At 53.9% G+C, this 14,122-nt stretch overlaps 1 protein-coding gene across 1 annotated transcript; it reads right to left on the bottom strand.

Moving 5' to 3' along the window:
* Positions 1 to 9,976: 9,976 nt before the first annotated feature.
* On the bottom strand, positions 9,977 to 10,909 carry LOC118701395 (olfactory receptor 14J1-like). The gene has a single exon (XM_036406010.1). The coding sequence runs from the start codon at positions 10,907 to 10,909 to the stop codon at positions 9,977 to 9,979; it is 933 nt and encodes a 310-aa protein (XP_036261903.1).
* Positions 10,910 to 14,122: the final 3,213 nt, after the last annotated feature.

Raw genomic sequence — 14,122 nt, 5'->3', positions numbered from 1 at the left:
GTGGAGACTGAGGACAGAACAAGAATAGCCTGGGAGGGATGAAAGGGTGGTTTCAGAGAGGCTGGAGCTTTTCTTCCTAGTGGGAATAATCCTGACGAAGATATAATAGCACCAAGGGCAGCTGGGGAGGCCCAGAGTGGACACCAGGAGAAAGGAATTTCCCTGCCAGGGCAGGGCTGTGGTGCAGCACGTCCCCCAGCAGGAGCCTGGAGCAGCCCAAGGCTTTGTGTGGGCAGGCAGAAGCAGGCAGGAGGCAGAGCTGTCAGCAAAGGAAGGGGCCAGCCAGGTGGGGCAGCCGGGGGATGCCCACAGCCTGCAGGGACAGAGGCATAGGTTTGCTCAGCACCAGAGACACCTTTGCCTTGCTTGTCCCCACCTGTCATCACTGCCACCAGTGTTCTGCTCTACCTGGAACCTGGGGACACTTTCTCAGTCGTTTCTCTCAGAAGGATCAATTTAAAGTATGAGAAACTTCAGTGTTTCACCCTCTTTTTGAATCCCTGAGAAGTTCTTTGAGCACACTCTGAGGGACTGAGTCTGATGCAAAGAGCAGCAAAGCCCCAGAGGTCATTACAGTCCTTGTGCTGTGTTTGTGCTGCTGAGCTGGGCCGGGCTCCTGGCCCAGAGGCAGCTCCTGGCAAGGGCAGCAGAGCTGCAGAGAGACAGCTCTGGCCAGGAGCAGCTCCTGGGCACAGCCCAGCAGGGCTGGGGCACTGCCAGGGCCCCTCAGGGACACCAGCAGGGCACAGACAGAGCTCCCAGGGGCTCAGCACTGGCAGGGGCTGTGGCATGTCCCAGAGGGGGCTGTGTCACAGCAGCTCCTCTGTGCCTGTGTCATGGAGGCACAGAGCAGCTGTGATGTCAGCAAGGGGCTGTGTGATAGCACAGAGTGGGCTGTGTGAGGGCACAGATTGGGCTATGACATGACAGAGTTTATTGTGTGAGGTCATTTAGCAGCTACAGTATCACAGAGGGGATTCTGTGACATCACAGAGCAGGCTGTGACATCATGGCATGGCTGTATGACATCATAGAGCTGGCTGTGAGGTCAAAGTGTTTGCTGTGACATTCCAGAGTGGCAGTATGACATCACAGAGAGGGTTTTGTGACATCACTGAGGGGGTTGTGAAATCACCCAGCTGTCTATGACAACATAGTGTGAGCCCATAGAGCAGATCTTGCCATCATAGAGGGTGGCTCTGTGACATGAGGGAGTGAGTTGTGACATCACCGGGTGGCTGTGTAGCATCATAGAGCAGCCTGTGACACCACAGAATAAACTGTGACATTGCAGTGTGACGCTTTGACATCAGAGTCTTCTGTGACATCACAGAGCAGCTGTGTAACATCACAGGGGACTGTGTGACATCACAGAGATGGCTGTGTGACATCACAGGTGACTGTGTGACATCACAGGGGACTTTGTGACATCACAGAGATGGCTGTGTGACATCACAGGGGCTGTGTGAGGTCACTGGGGAGGTCACTCTGCCCCGGCTCCCCTCACAGTTCCCCCCAGAACAGTCCAACCCTGCTCGTGCACAGCGGGGTCCCCTGTCCCCCCGGGTCCCCCCGCCCCCGGCACCGCAGCCTCCCCCAGAGGATGTTCCATGAGATCGACCCCAGAGCCTGACATGGGGACGGGGGGCCGGGGCCCTGGGGGTGGCACAGGGGGACAGGGACCCCCCGGCAGCGTCCCCATATCCCCCAGGGCCAGAGCCTGGGCCAGGGCTCCTTCACCCTGCTACCAACGAGGCCTTGAGAGCGCTGAAAAAATCCCCAGCAAGGGAGCAGCAAAAACCAGATTGAATATTAAGGGACAGCAGCACAAAGTTCCTTGGCAAGAGTCACTCTGCTCCTGACTGGACACTTCAGGCACACCAAGGAAACAAAGCAACAACAAAACCAAACCAAATCCAGGCAATCAAACCAGAAATGAACCGAGAACTGTCCCTGTGTGTGTGTATGAGACACAAGGGCAGTGAGGGCAAAATAAATATGGCTCAAAAGCTTAACAGAGCTCAAACTTTATAGCACTTAACGTAACCTTAACTGATACCTTCAACTTTATAATTTAGCAGGAGAACAGCACTTAACAGTATTTAACCTAACTTTTAAGCTATGACTTTGCAATTTAACAGAGGAATAACACTTAACAGTATTTAACTCTGCTTATAACTTATATTAAGCAACTTAGCAAAAGAACAACTCTTAACAGCATTTAACTTAGCTTAAAGCTCATGACTTAACCTCACTTACAGGCCTGACTGACTCAAACCCCTCAGAGAGCAGCATTTCTGCCACATTTCCCCAGCACGGGCACTCCTGTGTGCACACAGACACAAAGAGTCAGTGCAAGGCGCCTGTGAGAAATTCCCCTGAGTGCAGGAAATGCTCCCTGTGGATCCTTTGGCATCTCCCCAGAGGGTGAAGGGTTGAGCCTGGAGGAGTGGGGGGATCGGCCCAGGCTCCGTCGCTGTTGGGGATCCCCGAGTGCAGCAAACGGGAGAGTTCCCGGCTGGGAGAGGCCCCACTCAGAGGGAGTCGCTGGCCCAGGAGAGCTCCAAGGGCTCCTTTTGGAGCGCTGTTTGCAGGGCCCCAAGAGAGGGGCTTCAGTACCAGCAATGGTTCATCCTGGCCGCACTGGGCACCAACAGCTTTCTTTGGCAGGGTGAGAACAGGGATGTTTTGCCACTGAGGGAACAAAAGCAGTTCCCAGGGCTGCTCCTACAGAAAGCAGGAGCTGGTTGGGCAGCAGCAGTGCCTGGAGCAGACAGTGTTTGTGATGAGCTGCAGAGGAGCTGAGCTCAGGGGCTGTTGGCCAAGGCTGAGCCCCAAGGAGCATTTCTCAGCTGGCAGGGCGGCCTGAGAAGGGGAGGGGGGAATGCAGCAGCACAGGGCCCATGGAACCAAGGGAGCATTGTGACACTGTGGGGCCCTGTGACACCAAGGGACCATTGTGACACTGTGGGGCCCTGTGAGACCAAGGGACCATTGTGACACTGTGGGCCCTCTTGGAATCATGGAGAGCACTGTGACATTGCTGGATCTCATGGAAACAAGGGGACCATACTGACACTGTGTGGCTCCATGGAATGCAGGGATCATTGAGACACTGAGAGGCTGCATCAAACCAAGGGTCCATTGTGACACCCCGAGGCCTCATGGAGCCAAAGGTCCATTGTGGCATTTTAAACATTTATGGAGCCATAGAGAGACCATTAAGACACTTCACAACCTCACAGAAAAACCAAGGGGCCATTGTGACACTGTGGGGCACCATAGAACCAAGGAGACCATTGTGACGCTGAGGGGACTCATGGGATCATGGAGACTGTTGTGACACTGCGAGGTCCAATGGAATAAGCAAAGCATTGTTACACTGTGAGGCATCATGGAAACAGTGAGACCATGGTGACCCTGGGGATCCCCACAGAAACAAGAGGACCACTGTGATACTGTGGGGCTTCATGAAACCAAGAGGCCTTTGTGACACTCAGGGCTGCATGGAACGAAAAGTCCATTGCGACATTGCAGGGCCTTGTGTCATCAGTGGTCCACTGGGACACTGTGGAGCCAAAGGAGACCATTGTGACACTGCAGGGCTGCATGGAACCAAGGGGCCATGGTGACATTGCAGGGCCTCGTGTCATCAATGGTCCATTGTGGCACTGGGAAACCAAAGGAGACCATTGTGACACTTCAAACCCCCAGGGTCCAAAGGTCCTATGTGACATTGCAGGGCTCATGGAACAGAGGAGACCCGTGACATTGTGGAGGTCTGGGGAACCATGGAGACCATCATGACACCGTGGGGCCTCATGGCATCTTTGGGACCATTGTGACACTGCAGGGCCTTCTGGAACCAAGAGGCCACTGTGACACTGTGGAACCCAGTTGAAAGAAGGGTCTATTGTGACACTGCTGGACCCCATGGAATCAAGTCACCATTATGACACTGCGGGGCCCCATGGGTCCAAGGAGCCATTGTGACACTATGGGGCTCCATAAAACCAAAAGATCATGGAACAGGTCGGGCTGGCTTAGCCTCCCAGGGACCACCTAACTGGTCCATCTGACCTTGGCATGTTGAGGGTCTCTTCTCATCTGCTGCTGAAACACTGGGGCTGCATGGTTTCCTTCCCAATGGAAAAGAACTGTCCTGCTTCTCCAGGTGCCCATGGCCGAGACTGGGCTTGCATCTCTACAATTCCCTAAAAGCAAAGACTGCTCCCAGATAAAATCTGCCATTCCTGACAAATCTGGCTGGCCTTGGCCTAGTGAGGCTCTCACCTGCCTTCTAAACACAGGGGCTCTGTGCTTCCCTTCCTATGGAAAATAATTTTCCTTCTCATCCAGATGCCCATTGCCAGAATTGGGATTTCACCTGCAACATTGCCTTACTGTGAGAGACTGGAGGAGATTGTTGGCTCAAAACATTTTGTGTATGGGGAAGGAAGGTCCAGCCTTGCCCTGCCCTGGAAGCCCAGCCCTGCCCTGCTCTGGAACCCCAATGCCCCCAGAGCCTCTATCCCAGCCCAGCAGTGGCTGCCAGTCCCTGGCACAGCACAGGCACTGCTCCACAGCCACCTCTGCAGCCCCCAGCCCAGCTCCTGAGGGACCAAATGAGCCCAAGCCCCACCTGGGGGAAGGGCCCAGGAAGACCAAGGGGTATTGAAGGCTGACCACAAGGCAAGCACACATCTTGACCCTGGATCCTCTTGGAATTTCCATCTCAACACTGCTGGAATGCAGGAGTTGGTAGCTCTGTGCATTTCTCAGTATCTTTTTTGTCTTTTTCTCTTTCTGTGTCTTCTTCTAATTCCCTCTTCTTGCAAATTTTGAGTAACTTAAAATTTAACAGGCAAAGAGTTTGTGAAGATGAATGGGCCAAGGTAATACTCTCAAGTGTTTTTGATTGATTGAATGTTGTATTAAAACTTTTGCCAAAGTTTCTCTAATTTTTTTAAATTGCCAGTAAAGGCTGCTTTGTTGTTTTGGCCTCTTGAGGATCTCTTGTCAGTATTTCTCCAGTGAGTCCAACTCAGAGGAGACCAAAAATTGGTCTCCTTTAAAATTCCTTTTAAATGTCTTGTTGAAGGAATTGTTTGGGGAATGGGAGTCAGGGCTTGTATGTCCTGCTTGGCACAGCCCAGGCAGGGCTTTCCCAGCCACATTCCACACTCCATTGCCCAGCTGGAGCCGCTGGTGCCTCTGAGTTGTGCTGCCCCAGCCCCAGGGACACTCTCCTTGTCTATTCTGTGGTAGATATAAACACAATAAAGATCTTGTCTAATGTGATATTTATTTGAACTTCAGAAATATTGGGCAAGTCCCTGCAGCTCAAAGCATGAAACCAGTCATTTTACAGGCACTTGAATGCTCAGAGAGCATCTGGAGGAGGAAATCTGAAAGCAGCAAGGTGGACATAGATCCAGCTGGTATAGTGAAGGGATGTCCTTAGACATGGCCATTTAAACAGGAGAGCTGGGAACACCTGAAGGAAGAGGGAGAGGAAGTAATACAGTGGATATTGGTGAAACAAGTCCACAGGAAGGTGATTGTTTCTCCTCCTTCTGCCATCAGGACACTTCGAGGAACTTCGTGTTCCTGGTGGGAAAACTTTGCCATTTCTTAAAAGGAATCAGATGACCCAGAAAATAAACATTCGCTTGTATATTATGAAACTAACAGGTATTAACACCTGCGCCCCTTTCCAGGCAGACATCAGTTGTGTGCCCATGAACAGGCAGTGCCACTTGTGCCCTGAGGTGCCCAGCTGGGATTGGATGTCTCAGAGAGCACCTGAGGGAGAGCAGAGCACCTTGCAAGCTGCAGGTCCCTGACAGCCCCACAAGGCTCCTTTCCCATTACATCTGCTCTGCTCCAGTCTGAAACAGGGCCCAGCATGGTGCCAGGATCATCAGAGAGCTGAGGTGTGTGCTGGAATTCAATGGCCTCCCCATCCCACAGCAGCCCTGCATTTCCCTCCTGCAGCCTTGGTCTCCAGCCCAGCCATGGAGGCTCTTTGGGCTCTGGAGTGTTGCTGCAGCCCCCAAGGGCAGCTGAGCTCTGCCTTTGGCACAGTCAGGCCTGGCCAGCACAGGCCATGCTCAGCAATTGCTTGTGTGTGCCTGGCCTTGCTGTCAGCCCCGGCAGCGGCTGCGTGGCCCCTTTGTGGCCCTGTGCTGGCCCAGCCATGGTGGCCCAGCCCCTGTGCAGGCCCAGCCCAGGCCAGGAGCATTGCGGCGGGGAACGGCCCCTGTGCCGTGGTGCCCACAGCAGCCTTGGGGCTCTGTGCCCCATGGCCTCCCTGCTGGGCAGCCTCTGCCAGCTCCTGCAGAGCCCCTGGCCCCTGTGTGGCTGCACAGACAGCCCTGCCCCAGGCTCTGCCGGCTTCTGGGCCAGCAGAGAGGCAGCCAGGGCTGGCCATGGCCGGGAACAGGCCCTGAGCCCCGCAGGAGGATGGAGCTGGGCCACAGCCAAACTCAGCCCACGCCAAAGCTGGGCTCAGCAGCCAGGGCTGCCAACACATGGGCACAGAGGCTGGCGCTGACAAATGTCCTGGGCCCCCTCCCTGCTCTGTCCCTGCCACCAAGGGCACAGAGCAGCCTCCTCTCTGGGCCACTTGCCTGTTTGCAATGCCTTGCACAGGCGCTGGCCCTGCCCCACAAGGCCTGGCCTGAGTCCTGCCCCTGCACGCTCAGCCAGGCTGAGATGGACACTGATGGTTTCTGGGCCAGGCTCTCGGAGCCCAGCCCAGCTCCCTGCAAGCTCTGCCAGCTGCCCTGAGCTCTGGGCAGCACCAAGGGCCTCTCTGAGCCCAGCCCAGCCCAGCCGGCTCTGGCCCCACAGCTCTGCTCAGGCCAGGCTGCTCTGGCCACTGGTCCCACGGCCTCAGCCCCTGCCAAGGGCACAGCAGCAGCTGCAGCTGCCACAGGACTCAGCCCCAGCCATGGTGCTTGGCCAAGGCCAAAGGAGGCTCCCTGGCTGCCCTGCTCCCCTGGGGCTGAGGTGCTGAGAGCTCTGCAGCCCCTGCTGCCATCCCATCTGCCCAGGGCAGCACCAGAGCCCCGGCCTTGGGGCCCTCAAGAGCTGCTCCTGCTCCAGGCCCAGGGCCCATGCCAAAGCTGGGACAGCAGCCACAAAGCTGTGCCCATTTCTGTTCATTGCTGCTCTGGTGGGGATGGATCCTCAGCCACTTGGAGTTGATGATGAGTTCTATTACTCCAGAGGCCTCTTCTTTCTTGAGCTCTTCACTTCATGAATTCAGTGAGAAAAGCACCTAAATATTTGTTCGAAACACCTGAACAAGAAAAGCCCCTGGGAATAATTGAAGTTTTAAATTCTTCTCTGGTTATTTAGACTAATTTCAGAAGTGCATTCTAATGTCCAATTGATATTGAGCCCCAGCACCTTCTAATGCAGTTTGAACAGATATGAAAATCAGGACCCTTCATGGCTGACAATCAATCACAATCAATCACACTTTGTCCCCACCCCGTCTCCACCATTTCTCTCATCCAACCTCTGGCACTCCAATGGATCAGGAATGGTGTGGCCAGCAGGAGCAGGGCAGTGATTCTTCCCCTGTGCTGGGGACTGGTTGGGTAACACCTCGAGTGCTGTGTCCAGTTCTGGGCCCCCAATTTAGGAAGGACCTGGAGGGGCTGGAGGGTGTCCAGAGAATGGCAACAAGGCTGGGGTGGGGTCTGGAGAACAAGTCCTGTGAGGAGTGGCTGAGGGAGCTGGGGTTGTTTATCCTGGAGAAGAGGAGGCACAGGGGAGACCTCATCTCTCTCTACAACTCCCTGACAGGAGGGTGCAGCCAGCTGGGGGTCGGGCTCTTCTCCCAGGGAACAGTGACAGGACAAGAGGACACAGCCTTCAGCTGCACCAGGTAAAGTTTAGGCTGGACATTAGGAAATATTCTTCACACAAAGGGTGATTGGGCATTGGAATGGGCTGCCCAGGGGGGTGGGTGAGTCACCATCCCTGGAAGTGATTAAGGAAAGACTGGATGTGGCACTCAGCGCCATGGTCTGGGTGACAAGGTGGTGTTGGGTGCCAGGTTGGACTTGATGCTCTCCAAGTTCTTTTCCAGCCTGGTTGATTCTCTGATGATTGTGACACTGCAGGGCCCTGGGGAAGCAAGGGGCCACTGTGACACTGCGGGGCCTGGTGGCACCAAGAGGACCATGGTGACACTGTGTACAACATGGCAGCACAGAGCCAAGGGGCCATGGTGACACTGTGGGGCTGGATGGAAGCAAGGAGTCCATGCTGACAGTCTGGGTCCTGCTGGAACCACAGAGGCCACTGTGACCCTGCAGGGCTTTGTGGAACTAAGGGGCCATTGTGCCACTGTGGAACCAAAAAGATCCTTGGGAGAGCCTGGGGACAATGGAATCAAGGGGCCATTGCTCCATTGCAAGGACTCTGGGAACTGAGGGAACAATTGTGACACTGTGGTGCCCCATGGAACCAAGGGTCCCTGGTGACACTGCAGGATCTTGTGTCACCAGGGCTCCATTGTGACACTGCAGCACCAAGGAATTCATTGCGGCACTCTGAGGCCTCAAGGAACCACAGAGGCCACTGTGACCCTGCAGGGCCTTGTGGAACCATGCAGAGCATTGTGACAGAGCAGGACCTGGTGTCACGAAGGGGCCATTGTGACACTGCAGGGCCCCATGGAACCAAGGGGCCAGGGCTGCTCCTCAGGGACTCCTGGAATGAAGGAAACATGTTAGACACCATGGTGGCCCTCTGGACCAAGAGGCCATTGTGACACTGTGGAACCAAGGAGAGCAATGCTGCACTGCCAGACCTCATGGAAGCAAGGATCCATTGTGACACTGCAGGGCCCAAGGATCCAAGGGACTTTGTGACACCAAGTGGTCCCATGGAACCAAAGGGACATTGTGACACTGGCAGGCATCATTGAACCATGGAGACCCTTGGGACACTCTGGGGTCTCATGGAACCGTGGTGACACCAAGTTGTCTGAGAGTGTGGATCTGCTAGAGGGTAGGAGGGCTCTGCACAGGGCCCTGGACAGGCTGGATCCAGGGCCCAAATCCAACAAGGTGAGGTTTAACAAGTCCAAGTGCCAGGTCCAGCACTTTGGCCACAACAACCCCTGCAACACTACAGGCTGGGGACAGAGTGGCTGGAGATCAGTCAGGCAGAAAGGGACCTGCAGGGACTGATGGACAGCAAGCTGGACATGAGGCAGCAGCGTGCCCAGGTGGCCAAGAAGGCTGGGGGACATTCCCATGGTGCCAAGTCAGGAACTGCAAAGGGGAGTGGGGCCAGAGAGGGAAGGGCAAACAGGGATGGGCTGTTTGCCTGGGAGGGAACAGGGCTGGGCAATTAGAAGAAATTTGTACCAGAAGAGTAAAGAAAGCAAAGGTGAAGCAAAGGAAATGCTCAGGGCAGTTTGGGGGTGTCTTCCAGGAGCCTGGAGCCCTCAGGGCCCGGCCTGAGGCGTCAGCGCTGCCCCAGCAGTGCCCATGGCCTGTCCCTGCTGCAGCCCCGGCACTGCCACCCCCAGGGCTGTGCCCGGCCCCGAGAGCACTCAGGCCCTGCAGCAACACCAGGGCCACCAGGGCAGTGGGGCAGGGCCACGGCAGCAGCTGCAGCTGCTGGGCCAGCACTGATCTGCCCCAGCTCTGCACACAGACATTGCTGCTGCAGCTCCAGAGAAGGCAACAAAAGGGCATCTCTGCAGAAAACTCTGCTGGGAGATCCTTTAGCTCATTTAAATTCACCAAGAGTGCTGCCCCTCATTGACACAGTCTGTGGCCACAGGGAAGGTGGAGAGAAACAAAATGAGAAATGGCTCAAACAATGACAAAATCTGTGTCGACAAGATTAAAAACCTAAAAAAAAAGGGAAAAAAAGCCCCACAATTAAACCAACAAGAAGAAGTATCAAAGATGACTTTTGTTTCAAGCAATTTTCAGACAGCAGTTTAATGTTTCTGAAAGCATCCAGTCATCAGTGTCCACACTGCAGCCTTGAGCTCCTGGTTCCTCAGGCTGTAGATGAGGGGGTTCAGGGCTGGAGGCACCACCGAGTACAGAACTGACAGGGCCAGATCCAGGGATGGGGAGGAAATGGAGGGGGGCTTCAGGTCAGAAAATATGCCAGTGCTGAGGAACAGGGAGACCACAGCCAGGTGAGGGAGGCAGGTGGAAAAGGCTTTGTGCCGTCCCTGCTCAGAGGGGATCCTCAGCACAGCCCTGAAAATCTGCACATAGGAGAAAACAATGAACACAAAACAGCCACATGTTAATGAGATGGAAAAGACAAGTAGCCCAAATTCCCTGAGGTTTGAGTGTGAGCAGGAGAGCTTGAGGATCTGTGGGATTTCACAGAAGAACTGGCCCAGGGCATTGCCATGGCACAGGGGCAGGGAAAATGTATTGGCCGTGTGCATGAGAGCAGTGAGAAAGGCACTGGCCCAGGCAGCTGCTGCCATGTGGGCACAAGCTCTGCTGCCCAGGAGGGTCCCGTGGTGCAGGGGTTTGCAGATGGACACGTAGCGATCGTAGCACATGATGGTCAGGAGGGCATATTCTGCTGAGATGAAAAAGGCAAAAAAAAAGAGCTGTGCAGCACATCCAGTGTAGGAGATGTTGCTGGTGTCCCAGAGGGAATTGTGCATGGCTTTGGGGACAGTGGTGCAGATGGAGCCCAGGTCAGCGAGGGCCAGGTTGAGCAGGAAGAAGAACATGGGCGTGTGCAGGTGGTGGCCGCAGGCTACAGCGCTGATGATGAGGCCGTTGCCCAGGAGGGCAGCCAGGGAGATGCCCAGCAAGAGGCAGAAGTGCAGGAGCTGCAGCTGCCGCGTGTCTGCCAATGCCAGCAGGAGGAAGTGCCTGATGGAGCTGCTGTTGGACATTTGCTGTGCTTTGGCATGGGGATCTGTAAGAAAAGTAATCATGGAATAGTTGGGTTTGGAGAGGACTTGAAATCTCCCAGCACAGCCTGGGGGCACTTTCCCCCCACTGCCTGCCCAGGGCTCTGCTGCCTGGAGCTGTCCCTGCCAGCAGCTGCTTCCCTGTGCCCAGGGCTGGGCCCTGCCAGTGCTGCCAGAGCCCAGCCCAGCCCTGGGGGCTCAGCTCTGCCCTGCAGAGCCCTCCCAGCTCAGGCACTGCCCAGGGGCAGCTCTGGCTCTGCAGGCTCTGAGGGCAACGTCAGAGTGATAGTGGAGCCCTGGAAAATGTTAAAAATAGTCTTTGAAAATATTGGGCTTTGTGTTTTCTCAGATCACTGCACCTGCGTAAGCAGTATGATAAAAGATATAATTGTTAGATGTGATGATTGTTTAGTAATTAAATATAATTATTATATAACCAAAGGAAGAATTATGGGAAACTATGTTGGAAATTTAAAGGGAGCTATGTTTAGCTGAAATCTGTGTATACAATAGATGAATCTAAGTTTCATAATTAACATGAAAGTTAAGTAATGATAGTGTATAAAACACCTTCACCTCGAATGTATGGTCAGAATCAGATTTGGGTGGAAACTACCCTGATTCCCAGAGCTCTTGAATAAAAAGCACCACATATAATCGCTTATGTGATTATGTGTTTTTGAATGCTAACAAGAGCAACCCTGAGGAGGCTGGAAAAGCAGCACTGATGCTGCCTCTAAGGGGCTCTGTGGTGATTTCTGTAACTGCCTGGTTTATAAACATCTGAGAGGATTGGTTTTTTTAAACCTGAACTGAGAGATAAATATCTATGTGCAATTTCCTATCAAGACAACCCAGAAAAATAGATTTAAAAACCATGATTTCCCCTTTCATCCAGTCCCTGCATCGCTGTGCTCCCTGTATAATCTACTTGGAAATGTTCTGTAGTTCAATGCCATGCTGGGAGCAGTCCTGAACAATGCAGCATCCTCCCCACACAAGGAGAACACTTCCAAGCCTCACTAGCTGTCTCCTGCCACCCAGATCTTGTCCCCCAGTGCTGGGAGCAGCTGCCAGGGCTGGCTGAGAGCTGTCCCTGGCAGGCAGCAGAGTCCCTGCCCCAGCACAGCGCCCTGGGCTGCAGGACCCTGCTCTGCAGGACAGCCCTGGGCACCCCTGGCTGCTCTGCACAAGAGAGAAGCAGAGAATGTACTCACAGGCTCTGCAGGCATTGGCATGTTCCAGCTGCAGGAGATGGCTCCAGGAGCTGCAGCTGCATTGTCCTGCAGCCAGAGGTTCCTGTGCCAAGGGCTGGCAGTGATTGTGCCCCAGGCACTTCTCAGCCCCTTCCCAGCCCTGACTGATTGAAGCTCTCTGTGCCTCTGTGCTGTGCCCGGGCTGGCTGCAGGCAGTGCCCCAGCCCTGCTGGGCTGGCAGAAGAGCTGCTCATCAAGAGAAATGTGCTTTTGAAGCTCTTCTTGGTGACCAGGAGCTGCCGCTGTGCCAGGAGCCCAGCCCAGCTCAGCAGCACAGACACAGCACAAGGACTTTAATGAGCCTCTGGGGCTTTGTGCTCAGGCCCTGAACATCAGTCCCTGAGAGGGAGCTGAAGAAACCTCTCCAGAACTCCAAGGCAGAATCCAACTCCAAACTTTCTTGGACTTTTAATGGGTCCCAGTGAGGGACACGACTGAGCAAGTGTCCCCAGGCCCCAGGCAGAGCAGAGAACTGCAGGCAGTGATGACAGGTGGGGACAAAGAGAAGCCAAGTCTTGGTGCCCTGGGCCACTGCAGGGTCTGTGCCAGCAAGGGCTAGGAGGAGACACCTTGTGCTGAGGCCCTGGGGCCTCCTGGCCCAGCCCCAGCCAGGCTGGGCACTGTCAGCCCCTTGTGCTGCCCTCAGCATCCCCCCCTAGCCCACATTCCAGTGGCCTCAAGGATCTGCTGGAAGGAGTCCCTGGGGAGCCTTGCTCAGCAATGGCCCTGGGGGCTCCTTCATGCTCCCTGCAGGGACTGCAGGTTTTTCAAAGGACTTTGGGCTTGGCTTTTGCCTTGGAGTCTCTGAGAGGTTTGTGCAATCCTGGCCTCCAATTATCTGCTGTAATTAGTCCCTGGAGAGGCTTTGTCAGTAACAACACTCAGTGGGGCTCATTAATGCTTCAGGGTACTTCAGTTATTTGAAGGTACTTGGTGTTTCCCTTTTGATCCAGACTCTGTGAGAGGTTTGTGCAATCATGGCCCCAATTATCTGCTTTAACGAGTCCCTGGAGAGCTTTGTACTGACACTCAGTGGGGCCCATTAATGCCTTGAGATACTCAAGGTTTTTAAGGTGCTTTATGGATTTAAGAATACTTTTAGGTACTTTTAAGGATTTTCCTTCCCACACTGAGTCTCTGAGAGGTTTTCGTGCCATCCTGGCCTCCAATTCTCTCCTCCATGGAGTCCATGAGGAGCCTGTGTTGGGTATCTTCCCCCTTTCTGTTTTACAACAAAGATGGAACTGAAAGAGTTTTCTAAGACTTTCTAAAAGCATTCAAACAAATATGAGACAATTAGCAATGCAACGACAACCACTAAGAAAATTAATAGTCTCGTTTTAGTAGACATCATCCAAACCTTTAGTTCCTTGGATTGGAAGAATTTATTGAACCAGTCTTTGTTTTCCACTTGAAGCTTCTTGAACCCTTCCTTCAGTGCCTGAATGCTCTTGTGGATTGACTCGCTGTGGCTGGAGAGGTTCATGCAGCACATGCCCTCAGAGTCTACACAGCCATGCCAATGTGCCCAGAGTAAAAACTCTATCGCTGTTCTGCAAGGTGACGTGTCTGATGGTCTCTGTGTCTGAGAGCAGCCACTCAATGTGAGGGAGGCAGCATTGGTTTGCTTACTTAACAGGCACCCAGGATGGTCTGATTGCCCTAAAGCTTTAGCTGCAGCCACCCAAGGTAGTCCAAATTGGGGGTGCTACCATCTGACACCTGGATTAAAGCTTTCAAAGCCATCTCTTTGATATCATCCCATACTTCTCTGGGGATACCTGCTGCTTGATCATCTGGTAGGCTGTGTTGTCCTTCCCCAGCTGGATGGTTGATTGTCAATTCTGCCCTTGCCTCATTATTAGCATAGTCTGCTATTAATTGATTTAGTAAACACTTCCATCCCCCTTCCCACAGGGTGTATTCTGTAGGTGACAAC

Source organism: Molothrus ater, unplaced genomic scaffold (genome assembly GCF_012460135.2).
Source record: "Molothrus ater isolate BHLD 08-10-18 breed brown headed cowbird unplaced genomic scaffold, BPBGC_Mater_1.1 matUn_MA633, whole genome shotgun sequence".
Classification (NCBI taxonomy): Eukaryota; Metazoa; Chordata; class Aves; order Passeriformes; family Icteridae; genus Molothrus; species Molothrus ater.
Note: the sequence above shows the minus strand (reverse complement) of the source record. Positions and strands in the feature narration are given on the sequence as shown.